At 41.7% G+C, this 25264-nt stretch overlaps 1 protein-coding gene across 16 annotated transcripts in view; it reads left to right on the top strand.

The window, feature by feature from the left end:
• Nucleotides 1-25264, top strand: part of THRB (thyroid hormone receptor beta) — a 371178-nt gene that overhangs the window by 264741 nt on the left and 81173 nt on the right. For 13 of the 16 annotated variants that reach the window (XM_073900899.1, XM_073900893.1, XM_073900904.1 and 10 more), the window contains one exon: nucleotides 2321-2384. The exons of the other annotated variants lie outside the window; for them this stretch is intronic. In XM_073900899.1, coding sequence (XP_073757000.1) covers nucleotides 2363-2384 — 22 coding nt within the window. In that variant the 5' untranslated portion in view covers nucleotides 2321-2362. The remainder of the gene's footprint in view (nucleotides 1-2320; nucleotides 2385-25264) is intronic. 16 annotated transcript variants of the gene reach the window in all.

The following is a 25264-nucleotide window of genomic DNA, read 5'->3' as shown; positions in this document are numbered from 1 at the left end:
TTCTAAGTGGGCAGACAAAGGCACAGCCCCGAGTGATTCTCTGCACCATCTCATGGCACACTGCATATGCGGCTTGTATGTTTAGTGGCTCCTGGCCAGTAGGCTCTGCCTTCCCAGCCAGCTTGTAAAACGGATTATAAATTCCTTGAGGGCCAAGAGCCTCTATCTTAACCTATTTGTATCCCTGGTGTTTATCCCAGTATTAAATGCCCACATAGCATCCATCCCACTGTCTTATTATTTCTACTCCCTTAGTGTCACTTGAGTCCCTCACCCTCCGCTGCCACCGTCCTAGTTCTAACCACTTTCATCTCTCCCCTAGACCTGCCGTAGCCCTCTGACTGGCCTGCTTTGGCTCAGTAGCCGTGCAGCTTTAAAAACTCCAATTAGATACTCCAACTCCCCTTAAAACTGCATTAATTAAAAGAATTACCCAGAGTAGTCCTGTGCCTCAAGCACAAGCATGAGAAGAAAGCACTAAATCATGACCTGTGGAAAGGCCTAGCGAAGACGAGAGCCTTTGGGACCAGAGTCACCTCCGAGAAGCCTTTCCAGATCGTCCCAGGTGGAAGTGACCTCTGCCCGCTTTGTGACCCAGATTGCTCTGAAGAGACACTTAAGGGGAAACCTGCATACATTTTTGATTTTTTAACATGATTCTCTCCCTGTTGGATTAGAAGCCCCTGGTGGACAGGCCCAGGTGTTGTCTTTGGGCAAAGCCTGAGGGACTGCCTGAGCAGAGTAGGCCATCAATCAGGGCCTCTGGACTGACCGACCAAAGAAATGAATGATTTGTGTAAAAGGAATGTTCTCCATTCCAATGGAGCTTGCCGAGGAGACTATACTGAGTGCCATTCTCCTCCTCAATTGGTGCTGAGATGCTAAAGCTGTGAGAGGAGCTTCACCCTGGAGGGTCCCAGGACGCAGACCGCGCGGGGTCTAACTGAAGACTCTTCTCTGCCCGTGAGCGGTGGGACTTGCTGAACGAATGATGTGCAGACTGTGACTCAGCCCTTCCGGGACGGAGAGCCACCTTCCAACACATGGCCACCTGACCTTCCTCCTCACTGACCTACTCAGTGAAAGCCTTCACCGAGTTTGTTTCCTTCCCTGACCAACACACACACACACTCAGCTTTCTTTATTTGTAAGCTCTTTGGACTTTGTTCTCTCCTTTGACCCCACAACCAGCTGGTGAACCTCAGGCTCTGGGGGACCTCCTCTGTGTCCACTCCTCAGTACAGAATGCTTCACTGACCCCACGCTCTATCATAGGACAGCCAGGAAAAGGGGCCCCCGACACCTGCCCACTTTGGAGGGTTCTTAGACTTTCCTGCAATTACATTATAAAACCCTAGAGGTCATTGAAGGAAAATAGCACTCAATACAACCAAATTCCAAAGTACTATAGCAATAGCAGTCCTAGTATACTATTAATGCTCTCGCAATGATGATCGTATAGTAATAGTGATGGTAATGGTAATCCTAAATGAAAACAGTACTGAAGAGGCAAGTTAGTACTAAATTTTGTGGTGACAATATTTTTCAAGCCTTAATCAGATTTTTTCTCTTGTTCCTGTGTACTTTCTACTTCGCACACAATACCTTTCTGTAAGTCATATGCCTATTCAATGGAAATTTTGAAAACAAAGATTTATTTTTACTTGTTGGTAAAGCAAGAACATAACAAGGATTTTATAGTTTTACCTTTGAGATCATAAAAAGGACACAAAACTATTTTGACACATTGTATGAATATTTTATTTTAATATCAGTGTTATCAGTCAAGACTCTTGGTTGCAAGTGGCAGAAACCTGACTTGAACCAGCTTATGTAAACACAGGAACTGTTTCACTCAGGAAGGATTGAGGAACCAAACCCTCAAAGGGACAGGAGGGGCATAGCTTGGCCTCAGGGAGAGCTGGAAGCAGGGACTGGAGGCCGCTGCATGAATCTGAGATTGACCCTCCTCACTTGGAGAAGCAAGAATCTAGACTGAAGATGCTAGTCCATCCTAGCCACTCTTGGGAAAAGCAGCAAGTCAGTGTGCTGGCTTGAGATGGAAAAATAGATATGTGATCTCGAATAAAATATTATGTTAAAGACATATTTATAGAAGGAACCCTAAAATTATAATTAAAACATCTTGTAAACTTACATGTATCAGAGAGCTCACCAATGCTTCAATTTCCCTAGTTGTGAGTTGAGAGTAATGAATTGCCTCAAGCTAATTAATGCATGTGATATTGTTTGAAACAAAAACATTATGGAAAATACAGGTTATAACCTGTGGTATTTTTTCTTGTCTTTTTCTTTGTAGGAGGTGTCAGTGAAAAAAAAGGTCCAGAATGATTACTAACCTATGACTCCCAACAGTATGACAGGTATCTACTTTTTAAAATTTTCTTTGCATGTCTCCATTTTTGTGCCACCTAGAGAGAAATAGAGGGTTTCTAAAAGACCAACCTCAGAGTCTTAGCAACAATTATTTCCAGTATTACTAAATACAGATACACCCTGTGAATACATCCCGACAAATGAGCTTTCATCTTCTTCAGAAACAATGAGATGCCTCGTCACCAGAAACCTATGGTGAAGAAATGATAATTCACAGTAAAAGGCTAGTTTTTAGCTATCCTGAGATAACCCTTGCACACTAGACACGTTGACTCTTCACATTCACTTAGATCAATATAATAAATGGCTCTACACACTTAATGACTAGAGTCCAGGCACCTTCCTCCAAATGGGCTGTTATTCCATTTAGCAGTAGAGTCAGAACAGAATATGGTTAGATTGCAGCAGATAAACTAGCAAGGGACAAAGGAGACAGAATGACCCCCAAGGAAGATAAGGTTGCAATAGCATGAATTCTTTGTGCAACACAGAGAGCAGGGGTTGCAAACTCAAAGGCCCCAGGGGCCAGGCAGATAACACTAATGTCAGAAACAGGTTGGGTGTAAGGGAAAACACCAAACAAAACTGGAATACTCAGGTTCTCTCTGAAGAACAGCCATTCCCCCACTGTAGGTGATCACTGACAAGTAGGGATGAAGCCCAGAATGCCCAGAGATTTCAAATTTTCAAAAGAAGTTGGAAATCCAGATTTTAAATGAAATATTCCCCCTCACAAATATTAGCAACTAACTTATAAAAATGTCAAAGACTCATGGGCCCATCAAAATACATCTGCTGACTAGAATGAACCCAGGGGCCATCAGTTTACAATCTCTGCTACCTACCTTCCAGCATAGCACCAAGCCCCTCCCCATTCCTGTGGTTCCCGTGACAGCAGGGCAGACACCCATAGACCTCTGTGTGTCACGGGTACAGCTTGACCTTTGATAATCCATTCATGTCATGGCAGACTAAACATGCAGGACAATTCCTCCAAGAATCCATTCCCCCGTAGACCTGAGAAACTGAAGTGACATAAAGCTCCACTCAGCCTTCTGCAAGTTTGGAAGCCTCCCTAGGACCATACACTGCCTCTCTCAGCATCACTGCCCTGCCCTTCTACCCACCCACACTGGAACTCTCGGTGCAGCCCAAAAGATGGAGTGCCGGAACAAACCAGAATGATTCACACCAAGAAGTGAGGGCCTCAGAACCACATCTCATCATTTCCTCCTATTTTTACTCACGAACAGGCATCAAAACATACCCACCCCCTTTCTATTGCACTGCCAACCCAGCCAAAATCCTCTCCCACTTAAATCTCACCCATTCTATGTCATAAACCTGGTCGTTCTGTGGAAAATTGGTACAGATCAAGCTTAGCTAACTCCTTCATGTCTACCGATGAGTGGGCATCTCAGCCGGAAGGAATGAAGTCTAAGTCTCTGCAGATGCAGGCACGTGAGAGCACAGATTTCAGACAGCAGCAGGCCCCCTGCAAAACCTAGAGAAAGTGCCCCCCGCCCCGATACAGGATGGTGTGGGATCAAGTGCAACACAGGGGTGGCTTTATACTCTATGATCATCCACCCACTAGAAAAAGGCCTCCAAAGATACAATCTCAAAGAACATGCCCATCTGAGATGGACCAAAATGGCAAAGCTTGGTGTAAAAGTGGGTAACACCATTGGTTTCTCTTGCCCTGGGGTTGGTTCCAGATAGAGTGCAGAAGTGAGCATCCATCCCAGGTTCCTATAGCGCAGGGGTCAGCAATTTCTTTAAGGAGCCATAGAGTAAAATCTCTGGCATTGCCGACTACTCAGATCTGCCCCAGTGGCAGGAAAAGCCATGGACTGCACACAGACAAATGGGTTGCATGTGTTTTAACAAAACTTTATTTACAAAACAGGCAGCAGGCCAGCTTACGCCCAAGGACTGTAGTTTGTGGACCCCTGGTCTAGAGTCCAAGGTGTCCAGACCATCTTATTGTTGAGCAGAACCCCCAAGGCCAAGTCAGCTCATCTCCAGGACTGAGCTAAGAATCCAGGCTTAGTCCAGGACAATTCTAAAACGAGCCAGCTTTTCAGCTGATCTTTGTAGAAGCCAAGATCCTTCCTTGCATACTGAGCTGGAATTGCAGGTGCCTCCCAGTGGAGGAGGGAGTTTTTGCTTCCCAGCATTTGCTTCCTAGTGTAGAAACTAACAGTAGTTGGCTATTTGCAAAAGAAATCTCTTCCATACACACATAATGCTCAGTGCATGTTAATGGACTCAGCTGAGAAAATTATTACGTTAGACTCCCTTGTAGATGAAATAAAACAGTATCCTTTCCCTCTCTCTTTTGTTGTGATCTCAGGCTTTGTGTTTATTTTAAGAAACCTAAAGAGCTTCTTTATTATTGAAGACCATAATAAAGTTGTAAGCCATCAGAACTAAGTGCTTGCTTTAGGAGCGTGATTTAAAGGGCAAATATGCGTATTTTCTTCTTTGAAAAACATAATAGGTAATATTACTGTTATGCAATACCAGCTATCAATTAGCCTTTATGAAAATAAAACCATTCTTTAAATGAACAAGAACACTGAATCTATTTTCCTAAAAGCAAGCAGACCAGCATTTTCAGGTAAGAGCCACGTTGTTGGTATGCAGTCTCTTTCAGCCAGAATGCTTAATAAATTTGTATGTCTTGCATTAACTCAAACGGAAATTTAGTTATTTTTCTGGGGTTATTTAATATCAGCTATAATGGAGTCAGGTCTTGCCAAAATTTTCTTGTTGCTTTACTCTACCTAGTTTGAAATTAGGACTGTATGAAATCACTCATTGAAAAATACTGATTCTTAACGGAGAAAGAAAGTGCCTTAATATGGTATTTTATTAATCTGGAATTAAGCACTGCTTCCTAAGTAATCTGAGGGGAATTCTGCTAACATTTATGGCATTATAATGAGCTCGGTTTTGCATAAAACCATGATTCACTGCATAGGGGAGTTTGTTCCAAGATATGAATACCTAAAAGTTCAAATACGAAAGTTAGAGGCTTTTGGCCTTGGTGGAAAAGAAAACTAAGAACTCAGATTTCTCCACATGTGCCTGAAGAAGCAGAAACAAGGATCTGTTGCTTGCACTGAAACTGGCTTTATGAAATTAGGATATGACATGAAATTAGCACAGTATTTGATGTTACCATCCAGCTGGGCCCCCTGTCACTTAAAGTCAAAGTCTTATGAATTCTTCCATGTGAATAAAATATCCCCCATCCAGTTATTTAAACTGTCCCTCTTCTTCGTGGTCTGCTTGTCCACTTAACTTCCCTGTTGTGATGTCTGCCTTTTTCTTTTTCTTTCTCAAGCTATTACTATTGAGTGTATCACAGGCACCAGGAGAAGGGTATTAACAAGGATATGATCGCTTTCAGTTGTTGACCCAGGGTTTCCACTGTAGGATCGTCAGATGGCTTGCTTGTTTGGGGTCACTTGTTAAGCAAAAGGAAGAATTACATAAGTTTTTTAAAAATTTGCATTTCTCCAAAAAAGTACATTTCTCATTAATTATGAGGTTGAAATTTTTTTTACATGTGTACTGACCACTTGTGTTTCTTTATCTATCACTCACTTGTTCATATTTATTGTCCACCTGCTCATTGTGGATTTTATATTTTTCTCATTATGTAGAGAAGCAATTTATTACATATAAGCCATTTTGTATATTAAGGATAATAATTGAGCACATCACCTAATCTATGAATTCCTTACTTTTTTAACATTTTATGTATTTGAGAGAGAGAGAGAGAGAGCATGATTTGGGGGGTGGCAGAGGAAGAGGGAGAAGCAGACTCCTTGCTGAGCAAGGAGCCCGATGTGGGGCTCAGTCCCAGCACCCTAAGATCATGACCTTGGCCAAAGGCAGATGCTGAACCAACTGAGCCACCCAGCCACCCCACTATGAATTCCTTATTAAATGAGAAAAGGAGACCAGTTCATCTCTTGTTTTCCCTCAACTTTTACAATTAGATTATTACTTCACATTCAAACACGTATAAGTCACGTTTTCATAAAGTAGGGCATGGGTGCATTGATGGCTGGATGTCAAGAAAAAGGGACCCTGGAGCACCATGTTTTCTGTTTCTAAGACTATCCTAATGAACAATTTTTCGGAGTTAAACAAAACACTTAGGCTGGGAAAACACTATTTTATTATAAGCCCACATCACTCTTCAGAGGTGGCTCTCCAAGTGTTCATTAGGATTTCCAGATGCTCCTTATACCTTTTTATTCCTTCAGAAAGAGAAGCACAGTTGCATTTAGGTCCTATGACCTAAGTAGCTCATCTTTTCATGGATCAGGAGGTTGTTGAGAGCAAAATAATGACACCATTCAAAGACAACTAATGAACAGTGTATATGTTATGAACATTTCCCATTGTCAATACAGTAAGCTCTATTGCAGGGTCTCTATATGATTTATGTCTTTGTTGTCAAGCTTAGAAATGTCTTCTGGTGAGTACTGATGGGTAAAGCTCAATGGGTTCTTTGTGATGAGTCAGCATTTCTATTCCAACATGTAGTTCTTTTTTTTTAGTTTAAATTCAATTAATTAACATATAATGGATTATTCGTTTCAGAGGTAGAGGTCAATGATTCATCAGTCTTATATAATACCCAGTGCTCATTATATCACATGCCCTCTGTAATGTCCCTCACTCAGTTACACCGTACCCCCACCCTCCAGCAATCCTCAGTTTGTTTCCTATGCTTAAGAGTTTCTTATGACTTGTCTCCCTCTCTGATTTTGTCTTGTTTTACTTATTCCTCTCTCCCTCTCTGCTCCTCTGTTTTGTTTCTTGAATTCTACATATGAGTGAGATCATATGATAATTGTCTTTCTCTTGACTTATTTTACTTAGCATAATACCCTCTAGTTCCATCCACGTCATTGCGAATGGAAGATTTCATTTTTTGATGACTGAGTAGTATTCCATTCTGTATATACACACCACATCTTCTTTATCCATTCATCTGTTGATGGACGTCTGGTCTCTTTCCATAGTTTGGCTATTGTGGACATTGCTGCTATAAACATTGGGGTATGGGTACCCCTTCAGATCACTACATTTGTATCTTTGGGGTAAATACTTAGTAGTGCAATTGCTGGGTCATGGGGTAGCTCTATTTTCAACTTTTTGAGGAACCTCCATACTTTTTTCCAGAGTGGCTGCACCAGCTTACATTCCCACCAGCACTGTAAGAGGGTTCACCTTTCTCTGCATCCTCGCCAACATCTGTCATTGCCTGACTTGTTAATTTTAGCCATTCTGACTGGTGTGAGGTGGTATCACACCAGTTTTGTAATGTGGTTTTGATTTGTATTTCCCTGATGCCGCGTGATGTTCAGCATTTTTTCATGTGTCTGTTAGCCATTTGTATGTCTTCTTTGTCTGTTCATGTCTTCTGCCCATTTCTTGATTAGATTATTTGTTCTTTGGATGTCATGTTCTATAAGTTCTTTATAGATTTTGGATACTAGCCCTTTATCTGATACATCATTTGCAAATATCTTCTCCCATTCTGTCAGTTGTCTTTCAGTTTTGTTGACTATTTCTTTTGCTGTGCAAAAGCTTTTTATCTTGATGAAGTCCCAATGGTTCATTTTTGCCTTTGTTTCCCTTGCCTTTGGAGATGTGTCTAGAAAGACGTTGCTGAGGCTGAGGTCACAGAGGTTGCTGCCTGTGTTCTCCTCTAGGATTTTGATGGATTCCTGTCTCACATTTCGGTCTTTCAAGCATTTTGAGTCTATTTTTGTGTATGCTGAAAGGAAATGGTCCAGTTTCATTCTTCTGCATGTGACTGTCCAGTTTTCCCAACACCATTTGTTGAAGAGACTGTCTCTTTTCCATTGGACAGTCTCTCCTGCTTTGTTGAAGATTAGTTGACCATAGAGTTGAGGGTCCATTTCTGGGTTCTCTGTTCTGTTCCATTGATCTATGTGTCTGTTTTTGTGCCAGTCCCATACTGTCTTGATGATTACAGCTTTCTAATAGAGCTTGAAGTCTGGGATTGTGATGCCACCAGCTTTGGTTTTCTTTATCAACATTCCTCTGGCTATTCAAGGTCTTTTCTAGTTCCATACAAATTTGAAAAAAGTTGAATGATATTTTGAGTGAAGTGAAAAAAGTTGATGGTATTTTGATAGGGATTGCATTGAATATATAGATTGCTCTAGGTAGCATAGACATTTTAACAATATTTGTTCTTTCAATCCATGAGCATGGAACATTTTCCATCTCTTTGTGTCTTCCTCAATTTCTTTCATGAGTGTTCTATAGCTTTCTGAGTATAGATCCTTTGCCTCTTTGGTTAGGTTTATTCCTAGGTATCTTATGGTTTTTGGTGCAATCGTAAATGGGATTAACTCCTTAATTTCTCTTTCTTCTATAGAAATGCAACTGATTTCTGTGCATTGATTTTATATCCTGCTACTTTGCTGAATTCCTGTATGAGTTCTAGAAATTTTGGGGTGGAGTCTTTTGGGTTTTCCACATAGAGTATCAATGTCATCTGCAAAGAATGAGAGTTTGACTTCTTCTTTGTTGACAAATCATGCGTTTTATTTCTTTTTGTTGTCTGATTGCTGAGGTTAGGACTTCTAGTACTATGTTGAACAGCAGCAGTGATAGTGGACATCCCTACTGTGTTCCTGACCTTAGGGAAAAGCCCTCAGTTTTTCCCCATTGAAAATGATATTCACTGTGGGCGTTTTGTATATGGCTTTTATGATATTGAGGTATGTTTCCTCTATCCCTACACTGTGAAGAGTTTTAATCAAGAAAGGATGCTGTACTTTGTCAAATGCTTTTTCTGCATTGATTCAGAGGATCTTATGGTTCTTGTCCTTTCTTTTATTAATGTAGTGTATCACATTGATTGATTTGCGGATGTTGAACCACCCTTGCAGACCAGGAATAAATCCCACTTGGTCATGGTGAATAATTCTTTCAAGGTACTGTTGGATCCTATTGGCTGGTATCTTGGTGAGAATTTTTGCATCCATGTTCATTAGGGATATTGGTCTATAATTCTCCTTTTTGGTGGAGTCTTTGTCTGGTCTTGGGATCAATGTAATGCTGGCCTCATAGAAAGTTTGGAAGTTTTCCTTCCATTTCTATTTTTTGAAACATCTTCAGAAGAATAGGTATTAATTCTTTAAATGTTTGGTAGAATTCTCCCGGGAAGCAATCCAGCCCTGGACTCTTGTTTGTTGGGAGATGTTTGATTACTGCTTCAATTTCCTTGCTGGTCATGGGTCTGTTCAGGTTTTCTATTTCTTCCTGTTTCAGTTTTGGTAGTTTATACGTCTCTAGGAATGCATCCATTTCTTCCAGATTGTCTAATTTGTTGGCATATAGTTGCTCAAAATATGTGCTTATAACTGTTTGTATTTCTTCAGTGTTGGTTGTGATCTCTCCTCTTTCATTCATGATTTTATTTATTTGGGTCCTTTCCCTTTTCTTTTTGATAAGTCTGGCCAGGGGTTTAGCAATCTTATTAATTCTTTCTAAGAACCAGCTCCTAGTTTCATTGATCTGTTCTACTGTTCTTTTGGTTTCTATTTCATTGATTTCTGCTCTAATCTTTATTATTTCTCTTCCCCTGCTGTTCTTTCTCCAGCTCCTTTAGGTGTAAGGTTAGGTTATGTATTTGAGAGCTTTCTTGTTTCTTGAGAAAGGCTTGTAGAGTTATATACTTCCCTCTTAGGACATTTGCTACATCCCAAAGGTTTTGAACAGTTGTGTTTTCATTTTCATTTGTTTCCATGAATTTTTAAAATTCTTCTTTAATTTTCTGGTTGACCCATTCATTCTTTAGTAGGATGCTCTTTAGCCTCCATGTATTTGAGTTCTTTACAAATTTCCTCTTGTGATTGAGTTCCAGTTTCAAAGCACTGTGGTCTGAAAATGTGTAGGGAATGATCCCAATCTTTTGGTACCGGTTGAGACCTGATTTGTGACCCAGTACAACATGTAGTTCTTTTGAATGAGACACAGGGATGACTGGTCAAAGTTGAAGATTTTCTCAATAAACACCCTCTCCTATTTATCCTTTATACACCTACCATGCACCCAGAGTACTCTAGCCCTAGCCCTTGAGGGCAGGGAGGGAAAGCCTGACAGCACTGGAGGTCCTTCTGTCCCTTCTCCCAAAGTCAGAACTGCCAAACCCCAGGTCTTTGTACTGGTTACCCATACAAAGAACACAACTACAAAAACCAGATGTGGCGCTCTGCTTCCTTTCCCATGTTGCTAGAGGAGCTGGGAAACTTTATGTTGATTTATACAGTCCTGGCATAATTCTTCTGAAAGAGCATCTAGAGGCTTATATCACTTTCTTCCAAGTTCCTGTTTCCCTGGTTGTGGCCAAAAATAAAACATGGCTTTAGATTCTATAGAGCCAGCTATGCACATTACAAATGTTGCCACAAATATTTTTGGAGAAGGAAAAATACCAACTTGCCTAAATAGCTAGCTCTACTGTTGGTGGAGCCAATTACAAAAAGGAAATTTGATTTTATTTCTTGAGCATTTACCCCATGAAGCAATGGGGACCATTTTGCTCCCTCCTCAGCATGGTATCACTTCTACAAGAAAGAAAAATCTCACTGAAAGTAATCTAGAAAGGAAACATTAGTCTTCCCCAAAATGCCTTGAGGGCAGAAGGGAGGCTATTATATCCATATCACACAGAAGATCTTTAAACTCCTCCTCAGACATCTCTTCCATGGATCGTGCCTCACACTAACTGCTGAAACCTCTTGTCCTCTTCTCTCTCTCTCTCCCCTAAGGCTAAAAATCCTGGTGTGGTGGCTCTGCACACACTGCTCTCCCCCCATGCCAGCCAGGATTCTCTTTCCTCTTTCCTCCCTTCTCCCCACCCTGCAACTCCACTTCCTCTTTTCCTTTGAAGGTTGTGGGCCTCTTCTCTCCCTTCTCCCATTTGCATCCCCATTTAAGACCCCACTCAACAAAATAAATAGATCTTCCTTCCTAAGGAACTCACCTTAGAAAACAAGGGAAGGGAAAACCATAAAAGCTTATAATTTTACATCCCCCACCCCCATCACACACAAATTGGTAGAAGAAAGTCACTCCATGGTATCCAATCTGAGGAAGAGAGGAGCCCAGAACCACAGTTCAAGATTTTTTCTAGTTTTCACCATGACAAGGGAGAAATCAGGAAAACCACGAGAGAGAGAGAGAGAATTTCTGTACAAGTAAAACATCACCCTTTTCATTGACACAAAAGCAAATACTTCTTTTTTCTCAGAAAACAAAGAATGGTGACCCTTTGCACGATACAAATAGGTAAAGGATGTCAGACCTTGCCATATAGTCTATCTAAAGTGAAATTGGCCCTCGTGTACTCTGATGGCCTCTGTGCTCCCATCCCTCATTTCTTTAACTTCCTGAACTTCTGCTGGAAGACAAACTCCCTGCTGAAAAGTATAGAACTTTCTGAAAGAGAGTAGATTAATTAAATCTCACCAAATCCAGCCAGATTAGTGAAAATCTTCCTTCAAAACCCTGGGGCCTCCAATACAGCTGCTTCTAGAACAACTTCACCTTCCAAATTTGAGCTGCAGCCAGGTGATCAGGAAGTTGAAATGTCAAAAAGACAAGGCTTTATAGAGAACAAAAGATGGAAGCCCAAGAGCAAAGAAAAAAAAATTATTTCTTTAACAACAACTCCTGTATTCTTTCAAGAAGCCACACTTTACAGGGCTTGGCTTTTCCTAGGGGTTTACCCTTACCCCCAGCCCCACCGACCCTGCTCCCCACCCCAGCCCCTTTGTCAGCACCTTCATCAACTACCCCCATCATGCCATCATCATTCTGATAAACTCATCTCTACCTCCTTCAAGCCTACTGTAATGAAGAATTGCCTAGGCATATCTCTGTTTGGCTCCTGCTAACAGCCACAAATAACAAATGTAACAGGGTTCTATTATGTTGGGACTTTCTTCTTCTCTATTCCCCCGATGCCACTGAAGATCCATAGCAGTGCCACATAGTCAGGTGCAAGATCCTTCAAAAGAATTGAAAATAACTTTCCCCAAGAAAGATTTATGAAATATTTATGAAAATATGTGACGTTATTTTGTTTGCAATGAGTCAAGAGTTATCTTTCTATGCCATCACCATCTGCCCCACCCCCAGCTGACAAGTCCCTAGCTAGGGAACTAGTGTGGAAGTCCAGCTCCCCAAACCCATAGAGTGCAGATGATTCCCGTCGTGGTGCTGTTACTGAGCTGGGAGTCACTCCCTCCAATCCTCACATTATACACAGTAGCAGTCAAAGGCCAGTGTCGTGAGGTGACCTGCCTAAGATCACCAGAGCAGACTGTTGAGTCTTTGCACTCAAAACTTGGGAAACTGTGGGCTAAATGACTTTAAATCGTGATATGTCTCATTTCCTTGTTAGTCTTCATCATGCTCACCGCCAAGGGAGATAAATTGAACAGTCTTTGCTCACCTTATTAAAGCAGAACCCCCTCTTTGGTGGAGGACCTAAGAGTGTCCTCTCCACAAGAGAGGACCTTGTCCTGCTCAAACTGGCCTGCACATTAGAGTCATCCTGGGAGCTTTTTAAAATCCTGATGCCTGTGCCACCCCAGACCCGGTAAATCAGAATCTCTGGGTGCAGATGCAAGACTCAGTGCTCTTGTAAAACTGTTTAGGGGATTCCACAGTATAACCCATTCTGAAAGCCATGATGTGAACACAGAGATTCTCAGCCCAGGCTGTCCATGACAGTCCCTCAGGGATCTATTTAAAAATATCAGTGCCTGTGCCCCACTCTGAGAGGTTCCAACTGGGTTGGTCTAGGGTAGAGCCTCTAGCAAGTGGAGTGCTTTCCTTTCTTTTCTTTTCTTTCTTTCTTTCTTTCTTTCTTTCTTTAACTCTTCAAGTGATTCTAATGTGCATCCAGTGTTAAGAAAAATGCTGTTGTCCTCAAACATAGTGATGAGGTATCTGTATCACTGAAAATTTTGGTTTAAAAAAAGACTAAACAAGCTCTAGTCTACCAGCTTACCTAGTGAAAAGTGCCTGAGCTTCTGGGTTCCCTGTTAGCTGTCCAGGTGATTCTGATACACACAGAAGTTTAAAACCACTGATCTAGAGGGTTTATTCCCATATTGGATGTGTTTGGGGAAATGTTCATTTTCTAACATTCATTCTAACATTTCATCTGAATGCCTACAAAAGACATCTTAAAATATCACCAGTTAGTCTAGGCCTAACCCGGCTGAGGGTGACAAACTGAAATGTAATTAAAGATGCTTTACTCCCGGTGACTACCTGAGTGTGCATTGTTACTTCTACCCATGAATGACAGACCCACAGTTCCTGCAACTGTGCATTTGGCTGGTGGACTCCAGCATTTTCATTTATCTAAAAATCCCATCAGGATCACAACCTCTCCAGTTCAAGTGATCACAAAGACCTTCAGGAATGTACTCCTAGGGCAGCATTTTTCATCAAAGAAATGGAACTTTATTGGACGTTCTTCTTTAGTAGGTTGTTTTGAAGTTGTGAGGTGTGTTTGGTTATGGGAGGAGTTTTTTTCTTGGGAGGGTTGTTGTTGTTGTGTAAATAAATTAAATAACTTCCATTTTGGCCCTCAAAAGAATGTAACTCTCTGGTGAGCTGTAGCCACAGATTATGGTTCTCAGTCTGGACTGCTCACTTGGGGAGCTTTAAAAAAAATTCCCGATGTTGAAAATACTGAACTTTTCTCAAAAGATTGAGGTGAGGATATAAGATTTATAAAAATAATTTAACGCAGGGTGTGTCATATTGGAACACAACATAGATGTCCGGAAGGAGTACCAGGTACATCATAGACATCATTAATGTTAACTTAATTGTGAAAAATGGCCCATACAATTAACTGAACTATAATGGGGCAACAAAAACAGATGTAAATGAATGTTTATAGTTTTTTTTCAAGTTTGTTTTGCAGGTTGGCTTACATTTTTATCACTTTGTTTAGCTCATTCCCATAATTCATGTTTTCTCTTTAGTGTCTCATTCAAATTCAGCATCCTATTTAGGATTTCCTGCAAGAATTTTCTATAGGACTTAAGACCTTTCTTTTTCTAAACCTTGAGAGACAAGAAATGCCTCTGTTAGTCCTTATTACTTTATGGAAAGATTTTTTTTAATGAAGCATCAATCTAAATATAACATTTGAAGCCAACAATTCACACAAAAGGAAATAGATAATTTTAATACAATCTCTTCCTTTCTGCAATCCTTGATAAAATAAGCATCTTGTTGGTATTATTTATTTCTTCATTTTTTTTAATAGGCATAAGTTCCTATGCCAGCAAAAGCCAAGGGGCCGTACTAACACAGTATTTTCCTGGATGCTTCACATTCCCCAGGATGTAGGATGTAATGTGATATAAGCTTTTGAGGTAGGAAGTAACAGCAGAAAGCAAGAGGGAGATACAGGTACCCCTGCTGCTGCCAATAAAAAGAAAGAAAAAAATACGGGTCTCCCATCATTAGATTTCATTCTCCTTTTAGAGTGTCAAATTGTGGGTCCCATTTTTCTGCCAAGACCCTCTTGTAACTTCCCACACATACCTCCCTGGAACCCTGGGCTTCCAAACATTTTACCTGCCAAATTGCATTTATCAAATAATAGAATTCATTGCCTATTTTTAATAATCGAAACATGTAATCTAATATTTTGTTAAGCAGGATCAAATGAACAGTGATCCCACACTACACAGATATAAAGACAAATTGCTATATATTTTTCAAAAACCAGAAGGCATCAGATTTTTCATGAAAGTAGCATAGCCTGCTTCATATCATTGTATCATTTCCCTTGGGCCTTTCCAAACTTTTTAAATTGTTCATAGTTTTCTTCCAATACTATTTTTATGGACCTCAAGTTAAGACCCATTTGAATGAGAAAATTCTGAATATTCTGTACTCCAATTTTCTCAACACTAAGTAGGAATTATACCCCTATATTATTTAACTAAATAGAACTATAAATGAAGCCATCAGAATACCAATTACTGCAGGCACTAACTTTAATCAAAAAAGTTGTTCAGTATTATTATAAAGTCATTCTTCAAAGATTAAGTCTATGTAAATGAATATAAAATAGCCTACCATACTCAGTAATGCATAATGAAAATATTCATGAGAATTTCAATCATTTGATACTGTGCTCCAAATTAGATCAAGAAATCATTGGCATAAATCAGAACATTAGCAAAGTCTTTGAGTTTTTTCAACAGAAAATTCTAATTAAATTTAACATTAGAGCATCTAAGATATTGGATCCTAGGCATACAAACATAACTAAGAAATAGTCCTTACCTTTGAGAAGCTCATAGTCAAGAGATCACAATTTCTGAACATATCAATACCTATTTTTTAACAACTAAAAAGACTTGCAGAGGTTTAAAACTAGAAGGAATCTTACAGACCATCTGTTCCAACACCCTGAAATTACAGGTGGAGAAACGAAGCCCATGAACTCCAAGTAACATGCTTTGGGCCGTGCAGCAATGCACTGCACAGATGTCTCAGATCTTCTCATAAATGATTCTTCACACCTCTCACTCCTTGAGCTTCCATTGGCTCTGACTGCATTTGTAAAAGTTTTAAGGATAAAATAGATAAGAAAACTATCCAAAACCATAAAGGGTTTATTAGTAAAATGATGCTCTCTGCTGCAACAAGGAGAGCCCCAACCTCTCAGCAACTTCATACAACAGAACTTTCTATCTGATGCATGTAAAGTCCAGTGCCACATGCTCCTGATTGGTGGGTAACATTCCCCATGGTCATCTGGAGACCCAGGCTCCTTCCTTCTTATGTTCCCATTCACCTCTAGGACTTCATAATTTTCTCCATTGAACAGGAGAAGGGAGAAAATAAAATGAAAGGAGGTATGGACTTATTTTATGGGCCAGGCCTGGAAGTGGTGGTGCCCAAGGTTCTTATTCATTCCATTGGCTAGAACCCAGTCACACGGCCACGTGGGACTGCAAGGGAGGCTGGGGAATGTAATCTAGCTATGTGCCCTGGAAGCAGACAGCACGCAGATGTTGATGGTGAGGCTGTGTCACAAAGGGCTATACAACTGCAGGAGCATATTACAGAAGTAAGTGAGGTCAGGAGGGACCTCATCTTTATATTGAAGTCATCGTTTTTGTTTAAAAATGCCTGGTACAGGGGCGCCTGGGTGGCTCAGTCGTTAAGCGTCTGCCTTCGGCTCAGGTCATGATCCCAGGGTCCTGGGATCGAGCCCCGCATCGGGCTCCCTGCTCGGCGGGAAGCCTGCTTCTCCCTCTCCCACTCCCCCTGCTTGTGTTCCCTCTCTCGCTGTCTCTCTCTGTCAAATAAATCAATAAAATCTTTTTTTAAAAAAAATGCCTGGCACAGTCCTCTGAACATCCTCTAGGTAATATCAGCATCTGTAGATAGGGCTAGGATGATCTGTTTTGGCCACCATGTCTAGTTGCTTCTGGAGTTCGCATGATAGTGTGAAAAGAACACAGATTTCAGAGCCATGTATCCTTGAGTCGCCATCCCCAGTTTGACCCTTATTAACCTTGTGAATTTGAGCACATTGCTTAAGCTCTCACAGTTTCAATTCCCTTATTGTAAAAAGAGGGCAGAAACTATCCTTGGAGTTGTGGCGAGAATCTAATTAAATCAGTCAGTAAACAGCTATCAAGAGCCCCCTACAAGACAAGCCTCGTGGTACGCTATAAGGGAACAGCAGAGATGAAGGGGGGAGCACAGAGTCTAGATCAGTAGTATGTGTGCAGTCGTTGTCACTAGCAGGCCCTCAATAAATGGGAGTGCTCTGGCTTCCCCTGACCACCCTCCTCTGCACACTGCAAATTTGTTATCATTTTGTTAGGTTTGGGCCCGATGCATCTAAACTAGGAAGACAGGTTTATCCTTACAAATTCTGGAATAAGTAATAGAATAAATTAATGAATCATGATGCCTCCGAGAGATGGAAAGGTCAAGTGGAAAATGCTTTACTTGTTCCTGTCGTTTGGAAGTGAAAGGACTGGGTGAGAATTCCATGAAGCACGTTTCATATGTGAAGGCATAAAATATAATGGCTTGTGCTACACGCAAGTCCCAGCAAGTCTCCTCACACAGAGAAACATCAAAGCAGAGGGCACTCTTCAAGGCTGCTGGCCTTTCCATTGCAAAGGATCCTTTACAAACCAGAGAGAGAGGGTCTTCGGAGGAGGTGCGCAGGCCCCTGCAGGCACCGGGCAGTAAGGGTATAGCAGCCCAGCCTGTTGGCGGACAGGCCGGGAAGAGTGTGCAAGGCACCCCACGAGAAGCCAGATCACAGTATCTGCAGGCAGCCACTGCCAAGGGCTTGCTTTTCTTGCTGAGGCTCTCGCCAGACACCCCACCTGGAGCAACCCTCACCTCTGGCCCTCCTTGACTCCTTGTTGCTCAGCTCATGTTTTATTGCTTCCTATGATTTCCAAATAGGACAGAGGAGCTTTACGTTTGTTTTGTTTGAAAGCCTGCCTTTTTTTTTTTTTTTTGAGTCTCTTGCTTCATCCCTTCCATGAAGCTCTGTTTTATTTCTCTTTATTTGCTTTTATCTTTTTCTTTTAAGTGCAGAATAGGATGGGGGAGCAGGCGAATAATGAGGACAATATGTCTGTAAACCAGGAAAGTATATATCATATTGCCCAAACACATCTGTATGGCTGACCCATTAAAATGCAATAGGAGGACCAAGGGCAGAGGCCTGTGGTCAAATTCACCTAGGGTCCTGTGTGGCTTTACCTTTTGAGCTGTGACCTATGGCAAGTTACTGTCCCTTTCTTAATACTCAGTTTCTTCATCTGTGAAATGGAAAGGGTTGTTATTCATCTTGATATTAGTGTAAGGGTCAAAAAGAAATCATGTAATGTGCTTAGTAGTAGGACTGGAGCATTGTGAGCCTCAAGTGGTCCATGACAGATACCATCCTCATCATGACCACCACGTCAGTACCTCCAGGCCAAATGCACCACTCCTGCCAGGAAGGCTCAGTGGAAATGCAGCTGTCTCGTTGTCTTGCCTCAGACACATTAGAGGATGGACCTGATACATCCCATTACCATATGCCATCCAGCTCTCTTGAACAACCCATTCCATGGTCCAAGAAGTAAAGAATCCTAGGTGTGAGTCAGAGATGAAGGGGGGAGCCCAGAGTCTAGATCAGTAGTGTGCAATCCTTGTCACTAGGAAAGTCCAGTCCCACTTTCCAGGACTGATCCTTGAGAACTGTCCGTTCATTTTAAATATCCCTTGCAGATGTTTGTGGAATAAGACACCACTGAAAATCCATTACTAAATATTCTAGAATCCTTTAGCTGCTGCTCTGCCTCCACAACACATCCAACTGTATTGTTCCCTCCTTTCCTGACAAGGATTTCCTAAAGATCCTTTTGTTCACGGTTCTTAGGTAGTCCCTTCTCTTGCAAGAACTCAGGAAACATTGACCAGACCCGCCACGGGCTTAATTGTGTTTAGGCAGGGGCAGTTGTAGCCACGGTAGGTTTTCTCTCCATTCAAACTAGCCGTCCATAGCAAGTTTAACAAATAGAGACCTGCTTCAGATTCTGTATTTCCAAGATGACCCTGTCAAGCCCCAGCCCTTCACAAGAATTTTCCATATGCCACAAATTCATTGAAGGAAGGCTTTTGATCGCCACACGTGCCAGCCTGAGCCTTAGAGATATGGAAGACGGGGTCTGCCAGTTCTGGAAACAAGGAGGTTGCTTCATCTGGATGAGGGCCACCTGCCTTCATCCACATTCACCCCAGACGGTCTCAGCTCTCCCTGTGTCCTGTTGGTATTGTTTGTATTCGGGGCCATGGGGCAGCAGTGAGGCTTGGCTTTGCTTGTCACTGTCCAAAGGTTTTTGAACTGGGGTGAGCTCTAAGATCCCTCTTAGCCCCAACTATTCTCTGAATTGTCCTACTCAGAGCCTGCTGGGTGAAGAGCAGTTGAGCTAGTTAATTTGCCGGAAACTCGGTACGGTGTATTGCCGCGTACACGTTCTTCCCATACGTGTCCCTAGCTGGAGGTCAGGAGGACAAGGGAACGGGATTCATGAAGTCCCCCCAGTGTGAGACGGCCAAGGCAGGATCACTTCAGTTTGGCACCATAAGACACTGGTACAAAGAAGAGTAAAACCTTCCATATCTAAGCCTTAAAATGAGAAGAAAGGACTCGGAAGCTCCTCCCTGCTGCCAATTATCTTGCTCATGCTGTGTCTGCTTGACTTGCTTTAAATAAAAGCCTATGCAGCCTGCCATCCAAATATAGATCCACAGCAGTCCAGAGAGAAGACAGCCTGGCACTTACGGTAACAGGGACATTTCAAATACCTAACAAATGGGCCCTATCATACCAAAACCCCCAGGTCAATATTAGCAGCAAAGAGAAAGTCAATAAGGTTTGCTTGTGGCATAGCAAGCTTCTTACAGTGTTTCTTCCCTTGCTGGAAAGCAATCGTGATCCATACTAAGTGCAAATAATTGCTTGTAATAAAAAAGTATTCATGATTATATTCCATTAGGATCACATCACCGGTTTGCTTATGTATATTATGACTCTAGAAGGTGAGCAGTGCTCCGTAAATTTCACCATCTTCCCCATCCACTAAAAATAAGTGTCCATGTTATCATGGACTCCTCCCTAAAACGTCACAGATTGGAGGGGAGTTTAGATGAAATTAATGTCACTTAAAACACAGGTGTTCCTGCTACTGCTGACTCTATCAGTCATTCATACCTCAGGGTGTGTTAATTTAATCGGACTTTTCCTCCCGGATTCAGTGACACTGACCAGCAGGGTCTCAGAGCAAGAGCACTTGTAAGCGGAGACCATGAAGAAAACTCACTTCACAGTTTGCGGGCAGCGTCTCTCTGCCTCAGCACTGCTGACATAAGAGGGGGAGAATTCTGATGGCAGAGCGCTATCCTCTGAGTGTAAAAATTTTCGCAGCATCCCTGGCCGATATCCACTAGATGCTGGCAGTGCGCACACACTCCCCCAAGTTGTGAGTGCTGAAAATGTCTGCAGACCTTGCCCACTGTCCCCAGGGAAGCAAAAAGCCTGGGTGAGGACTGCTAGCCTTGAAGCATCCATGGTAACTTCGGTCTCTGTATCTGAGTCACTGCATCGGTCCACCTAATAACCCTTAGACAGAGGTAATGTGCAAGGAACGGGATTTTTCTTCCGGAGCATCTTCCTCCCTTTGGCAAGTTCTGCCTCTTCGGCCATGGTGCTCAACTTCCAGGCGAACATATTTCTAGAATGGAGGCAGTAGTGGACAAGGCAGCCCCAGAAAGTAAACTGCCCGTTCTGCGTGAGGGAGCAAGTTGGAATCATTTTGTGACACCTTCCACTTACTGTGCCATGTTGTCCTAAACGAGTATGCCAGTGAGAACACACAAGAGAACGGGCCATGTTTAGGTTGCAGACACACACACACACACACACACACACACACACACACACACACCCATGTTGGTAGTACAGTTCCCTCTGCAAGAAGCTGTCATCTGCAGACATATCCGGGACGAACAGGATAATTGCTAACAGCACAATATTTTTTCTTCTTTTGGTTATGATTTGGTCAGAAAGTATCACAAGCCAGACTTTCATAAAGCCGAAGAGTATTTGTGTCTCAAGCTGTGACATTTTTTTCCCCCAAAAATCATGCCTTTCAAGCTCCCAAGCATCGGTGTTCTCAGACACTATTGTTCCATTGCTGAAATCAGACAAGCCTGTTCATTTGAACATAATGTCCTTCTTACATTTCAAAAGCAATATGCCTTTGACTCCATTCTTTGTGAGAGAGATTTTGCTTGCTGAAGCCATGTTTCCTGAGGAAATAGATGAACGTCTCTCAAAGCAATATTCATTCTAAGAGATGAACAATTCCAATAGGATTTCCTGTTTGTCATCAAGCCAGCTTGGCCCATCCTGAGGAAGATTCTAAGCACAGCAGTGCCCTTTAGCTAGCTTTGTGACTGTGGACAAATGCTTTACTCTCTGGCCTACAATTGCTTCATCTGTGTCATGTAGCAGCATAAAGGGTATGAGAACAGCTTCCCATTTACTACCTGTAATTTTGGGGAACATCTTTAGTTCCCTCGGCCAAAGATTTCTCACCTATGAAGTGGGGCTAATAACAACATTCTCCTTCACTGTGTCATTGTAACGAGCAAATAAAACATAGCGTGTGGGGCGCCTGGGTGGCTCAGTTGGTTAAGCGACTGCCTTCGGCTCAGGTCATGATCCTGGAGTCCCGGGATCGAGTCCCACATCGGGCTCCCTGCTCAGCGGGGAGTCTGCTTCTCCCTCTGACCCTCCCTCCTCTCATGCTCTCTCTCTCTCTCTCTCTCATTCTCTCTCTCAAATAAATAAATAAATAATAAAATCTTTAAAAAAAAAAAAAACATAGCATGCACCTTGCCTGGCACACAGCAGATGCTCCCTCAGGGTTGGCTCTCAATATCATAAACTCCAAATGAAATGATCTTTTTGTCCGTTCTAAATTATTTGGTGGCCTTTTAATCTTCCACATGGGCAGCTTAGGAAGCAAACCAATTCTTCCTTACCTTGGTCATTTTAATGGTTTGGTTGGTTGGTTGGTTGGTTGGTTGGTTTTGCCTTCTTTCTATGCTCTTGGGCCACTTGGAGGCAGAGCCCATATCACCATAAACACGAACTTTTTGAAGAGTCAGCAGCAGCAATCAGTGGGGGAAAAGGAATCACTTCGTGCCCAGCTGTCTCTTGTTTGGTAAATTTAATGGAAAAAAAATTTTTTAATTAGAAAAACAGCTCTTAATGTTTGAGGTATAGAGTGAAAATGTCAGAATTTGAACCAGCATTTAGATTGAGCAATAAATCATTGTTGTATACTTTAAAACATATGTTTTCAGTTAAAAGACCATGGGACAAAGAATCAAAAGACCCATCCTGCCTCTTTGCCCATCTGGGTAACTTTGAGCAAGAAAGTGACCTCTCCGGGCTTTAGTCTCTTTATTTCAAACCTCTAATTACATATTTTTGTTGACAATATTTAGTTCTCTTTCCTGTGGTGATCATCTAAGTCATTTGATATTGACTTGCCATAAACAGGTAGAAGTGTGGCAGAGTCAGTCAGACCTATCTGGGTACGGATCCTGACTTTATTATTTACTACTGTGTGACCTCAGGCAAGTTGTTCAATCTCTCTGTGCCCTAGTTTCCTCATCTGAAAAAGGAGGATAATATTTCTATCTCATAGAGTTATAGTGAAGATTAAATGTAAAATGCTCAGAACAGGTGCCTGGCATAAATGTTAGCTATTACTTTGATTATTTTGTTGGGTGTCTCTAGAAAGGAAAACTTGAAGAAAGGTGAAATTCTAACAAGGAAGCTTAGTGTTTGGATTTTTCCATTTCACATTCCACATTTACCAACTAACCATTTAGGAAATAAAGACATTAAAGGCACTTCTCTTTAATTTCCCTAACCTGCAACCATCAAACACTATTTTCCCCTCTGATTCCTGAATAGGAAATCTTATCTCTAGATAGTAAATATTAAATTGCTCCAAAGTTTAAATTGAGTAACCCCCACATGTAACAAATTCTATCTACTTTACATGGAGACTATGCCCCTGGAACAGAGTATCTGAAACATCCATGTGCTTGGGAATCACATGAAGATCTTGCTAATACAGATTCTGATTCATCATTTCTAACGAGCTCCCAGGTGATGTAGATGCGGCAGGTCCCCGGACTACATTTAGAGATACTCACGAGCCATCTGAGGACGGAGGGGGAACGGGGGCACCCCTGGCCTTCATTGGGAGCAGACAGGCTGGAGAGGGGCAGGACTGCAGGAATTCGTTGCCCCACACCCTCTCCAGCTCCAGCCTTGCCAGCTGTATTTTAAGCAGTTGAAAAGTTTAAGAAAAAAAGAACCAAAAAGGTGTTAAAATGAGAGTAGAAATCCCACCTGCTTCTCTTGATTTTCCTGCACTGTAAAAACACTGTAGAACAGATCGCACCAAGCAATTTAACCCATCTGCACTGCTAAATTATCTTCCACAAGATAGGCTGGTAGAAAACAATTTCATTCTCTCCTTCATTTCTGCTGCTGGGGACCTGCTGGGGCAGGTGCTCAGCCAGACCCTCCCAGGGAAGACGACCTACCCCACATGGCATTGGGTCATAGCACTGGGGCCTATTTAATGAAATAAATTTTTTTATGTATTTAATAGTGTTCAGAGGGCCTGAAAACGTCCCCAAAGTACCTGCCTTCAAGGAGTCCTCACAATGTAAAAAATCTCACCTGCTATCCTAACCAAGAGTAAGGAACGTGTGGGTAACGTGGCAGGGCTGCTATTCCTGAACAAAGGGAAAAGCAAAGTTCTCCAGATTGAAATGTTTTCCCCTAAGTGAAGGAAATATCTACATTGATCTTGATGCTACTTATTTTCACAGAAAAAAATATGGAACATGAAAGTGAGATTCTATGAAAACCCAGAGAAGGGTCAATCCCTCGCCCTATATGTTATTACACTTTAACACCAGCATCTATTTTTGTCCATTTTGTTGATCCCTGAGTTTAATTTATTGAAAGACTATATGTGCTTTGCTGCCAAGTATTTAGGGTGTGTCTATAATATTGATCTGATTACCCAAGGGGCACATTTTATCTTTTTATTTGAGAAATTGTAAATCTCAGTTTGTTCTTTATCCACAAATTATGCCCCAGTCCCAGTTTGCAAAGTTAGAAAAGGCTCACATGTATTTCCTACTCTGGGAAGGGGTATTTCGAGTGTGGAAACATAAAATGGGGCCAGTCTTACAGACTACCTTATGTGTTTTTTGTTTTTTGTTTTTTTTTTGAAAATGTGGGTTCGGACTGCTGGGGCAACAAGAATAAACATGATGATCTGAACTTTCATCCAGGAGAAATCTAATCCTGGCAGTAAACATCTGCTCCCTTTCATGTGCATTTGTGGCTCTTTAATATGAATGTTTTTGCTACAGCTGTAGCTTGTCTAATATCCTAAATGGAATCTCTGTGGCCTTTAGAGTAATTACTTCAAAGTTTAAGTCATCCGACCTGAGGATCTTCTGATTAAATCCAGTATGAATTATGGAAAACCAAATGACCGTTCCTAGGGGAGGATTCCACTGTGTCCTCTGGAAAGTACCATCCGGGTCTCTGGGGCCTCCGGCCAGTGTTCCAGCAGGGGGCTTGCTCCTGTGTGGTTAAATCATTGTAAGATGTCGTTCGTGAACCTGGCCGCTGACACATATTCACGCACGGCCCCTCCACGTGGAGATTCCACTGTGATCTTGGAACACACGTTTTGTTGTTCTGCGTTTAACTTTCTTTCAGCTACGCTCTAAAATGGATTAACGTGCACCCCTTTAAAGGTTCTAAACATACACTTTTTAAAATTTTAATGGTTTTCACCTATCAAGAGGTTATCATTGTAGTTTCTAGTTTCAGAATAACTATTTGAGGTTTCTATAGCTATGATGATTGTTTTTCGTTTGGATAATGATTGCCTAATGAAATATACAGGAAAACTGGAGACCCAGGAGGAGCCAGATAAGAAAAAGATTTGTTTCTCTCCGAGCAGCTCCCAGAGCTCACTCATTTAATGGACTGAGAATCCCTGCCAATGAAATAAGAGAAACCCTCTGTGATAGCAAACTTAAATTCACCTGTGCACAGGGGCAGAGAAGCCCAGTCTCAACAAAAGGGAAAATCAATAAGCAGGTGCTCTGTAAA

This window comes from Callorhinus ursinus, unplaced genomic scaffold (assembly GCF_003265705.2).
Source record: "Callorhinus ursinus isolate GAN/ISIS: 27379988/994484 unplaced genomic scaffold, GSC_fseal_2.0 scaffold1, whole genome shotgun sequence".
Lineage (NCBI taxonomy): Eukaryota > Metazoa > Chordata > Mammalia > Carnivora > Otariidae > Callorhinus > Callorhinus ursinus.
Note: the sequence above shows the minus strand (reverse complement) of the source record. Positions and strands in the feature narration are given on the sequence as shown.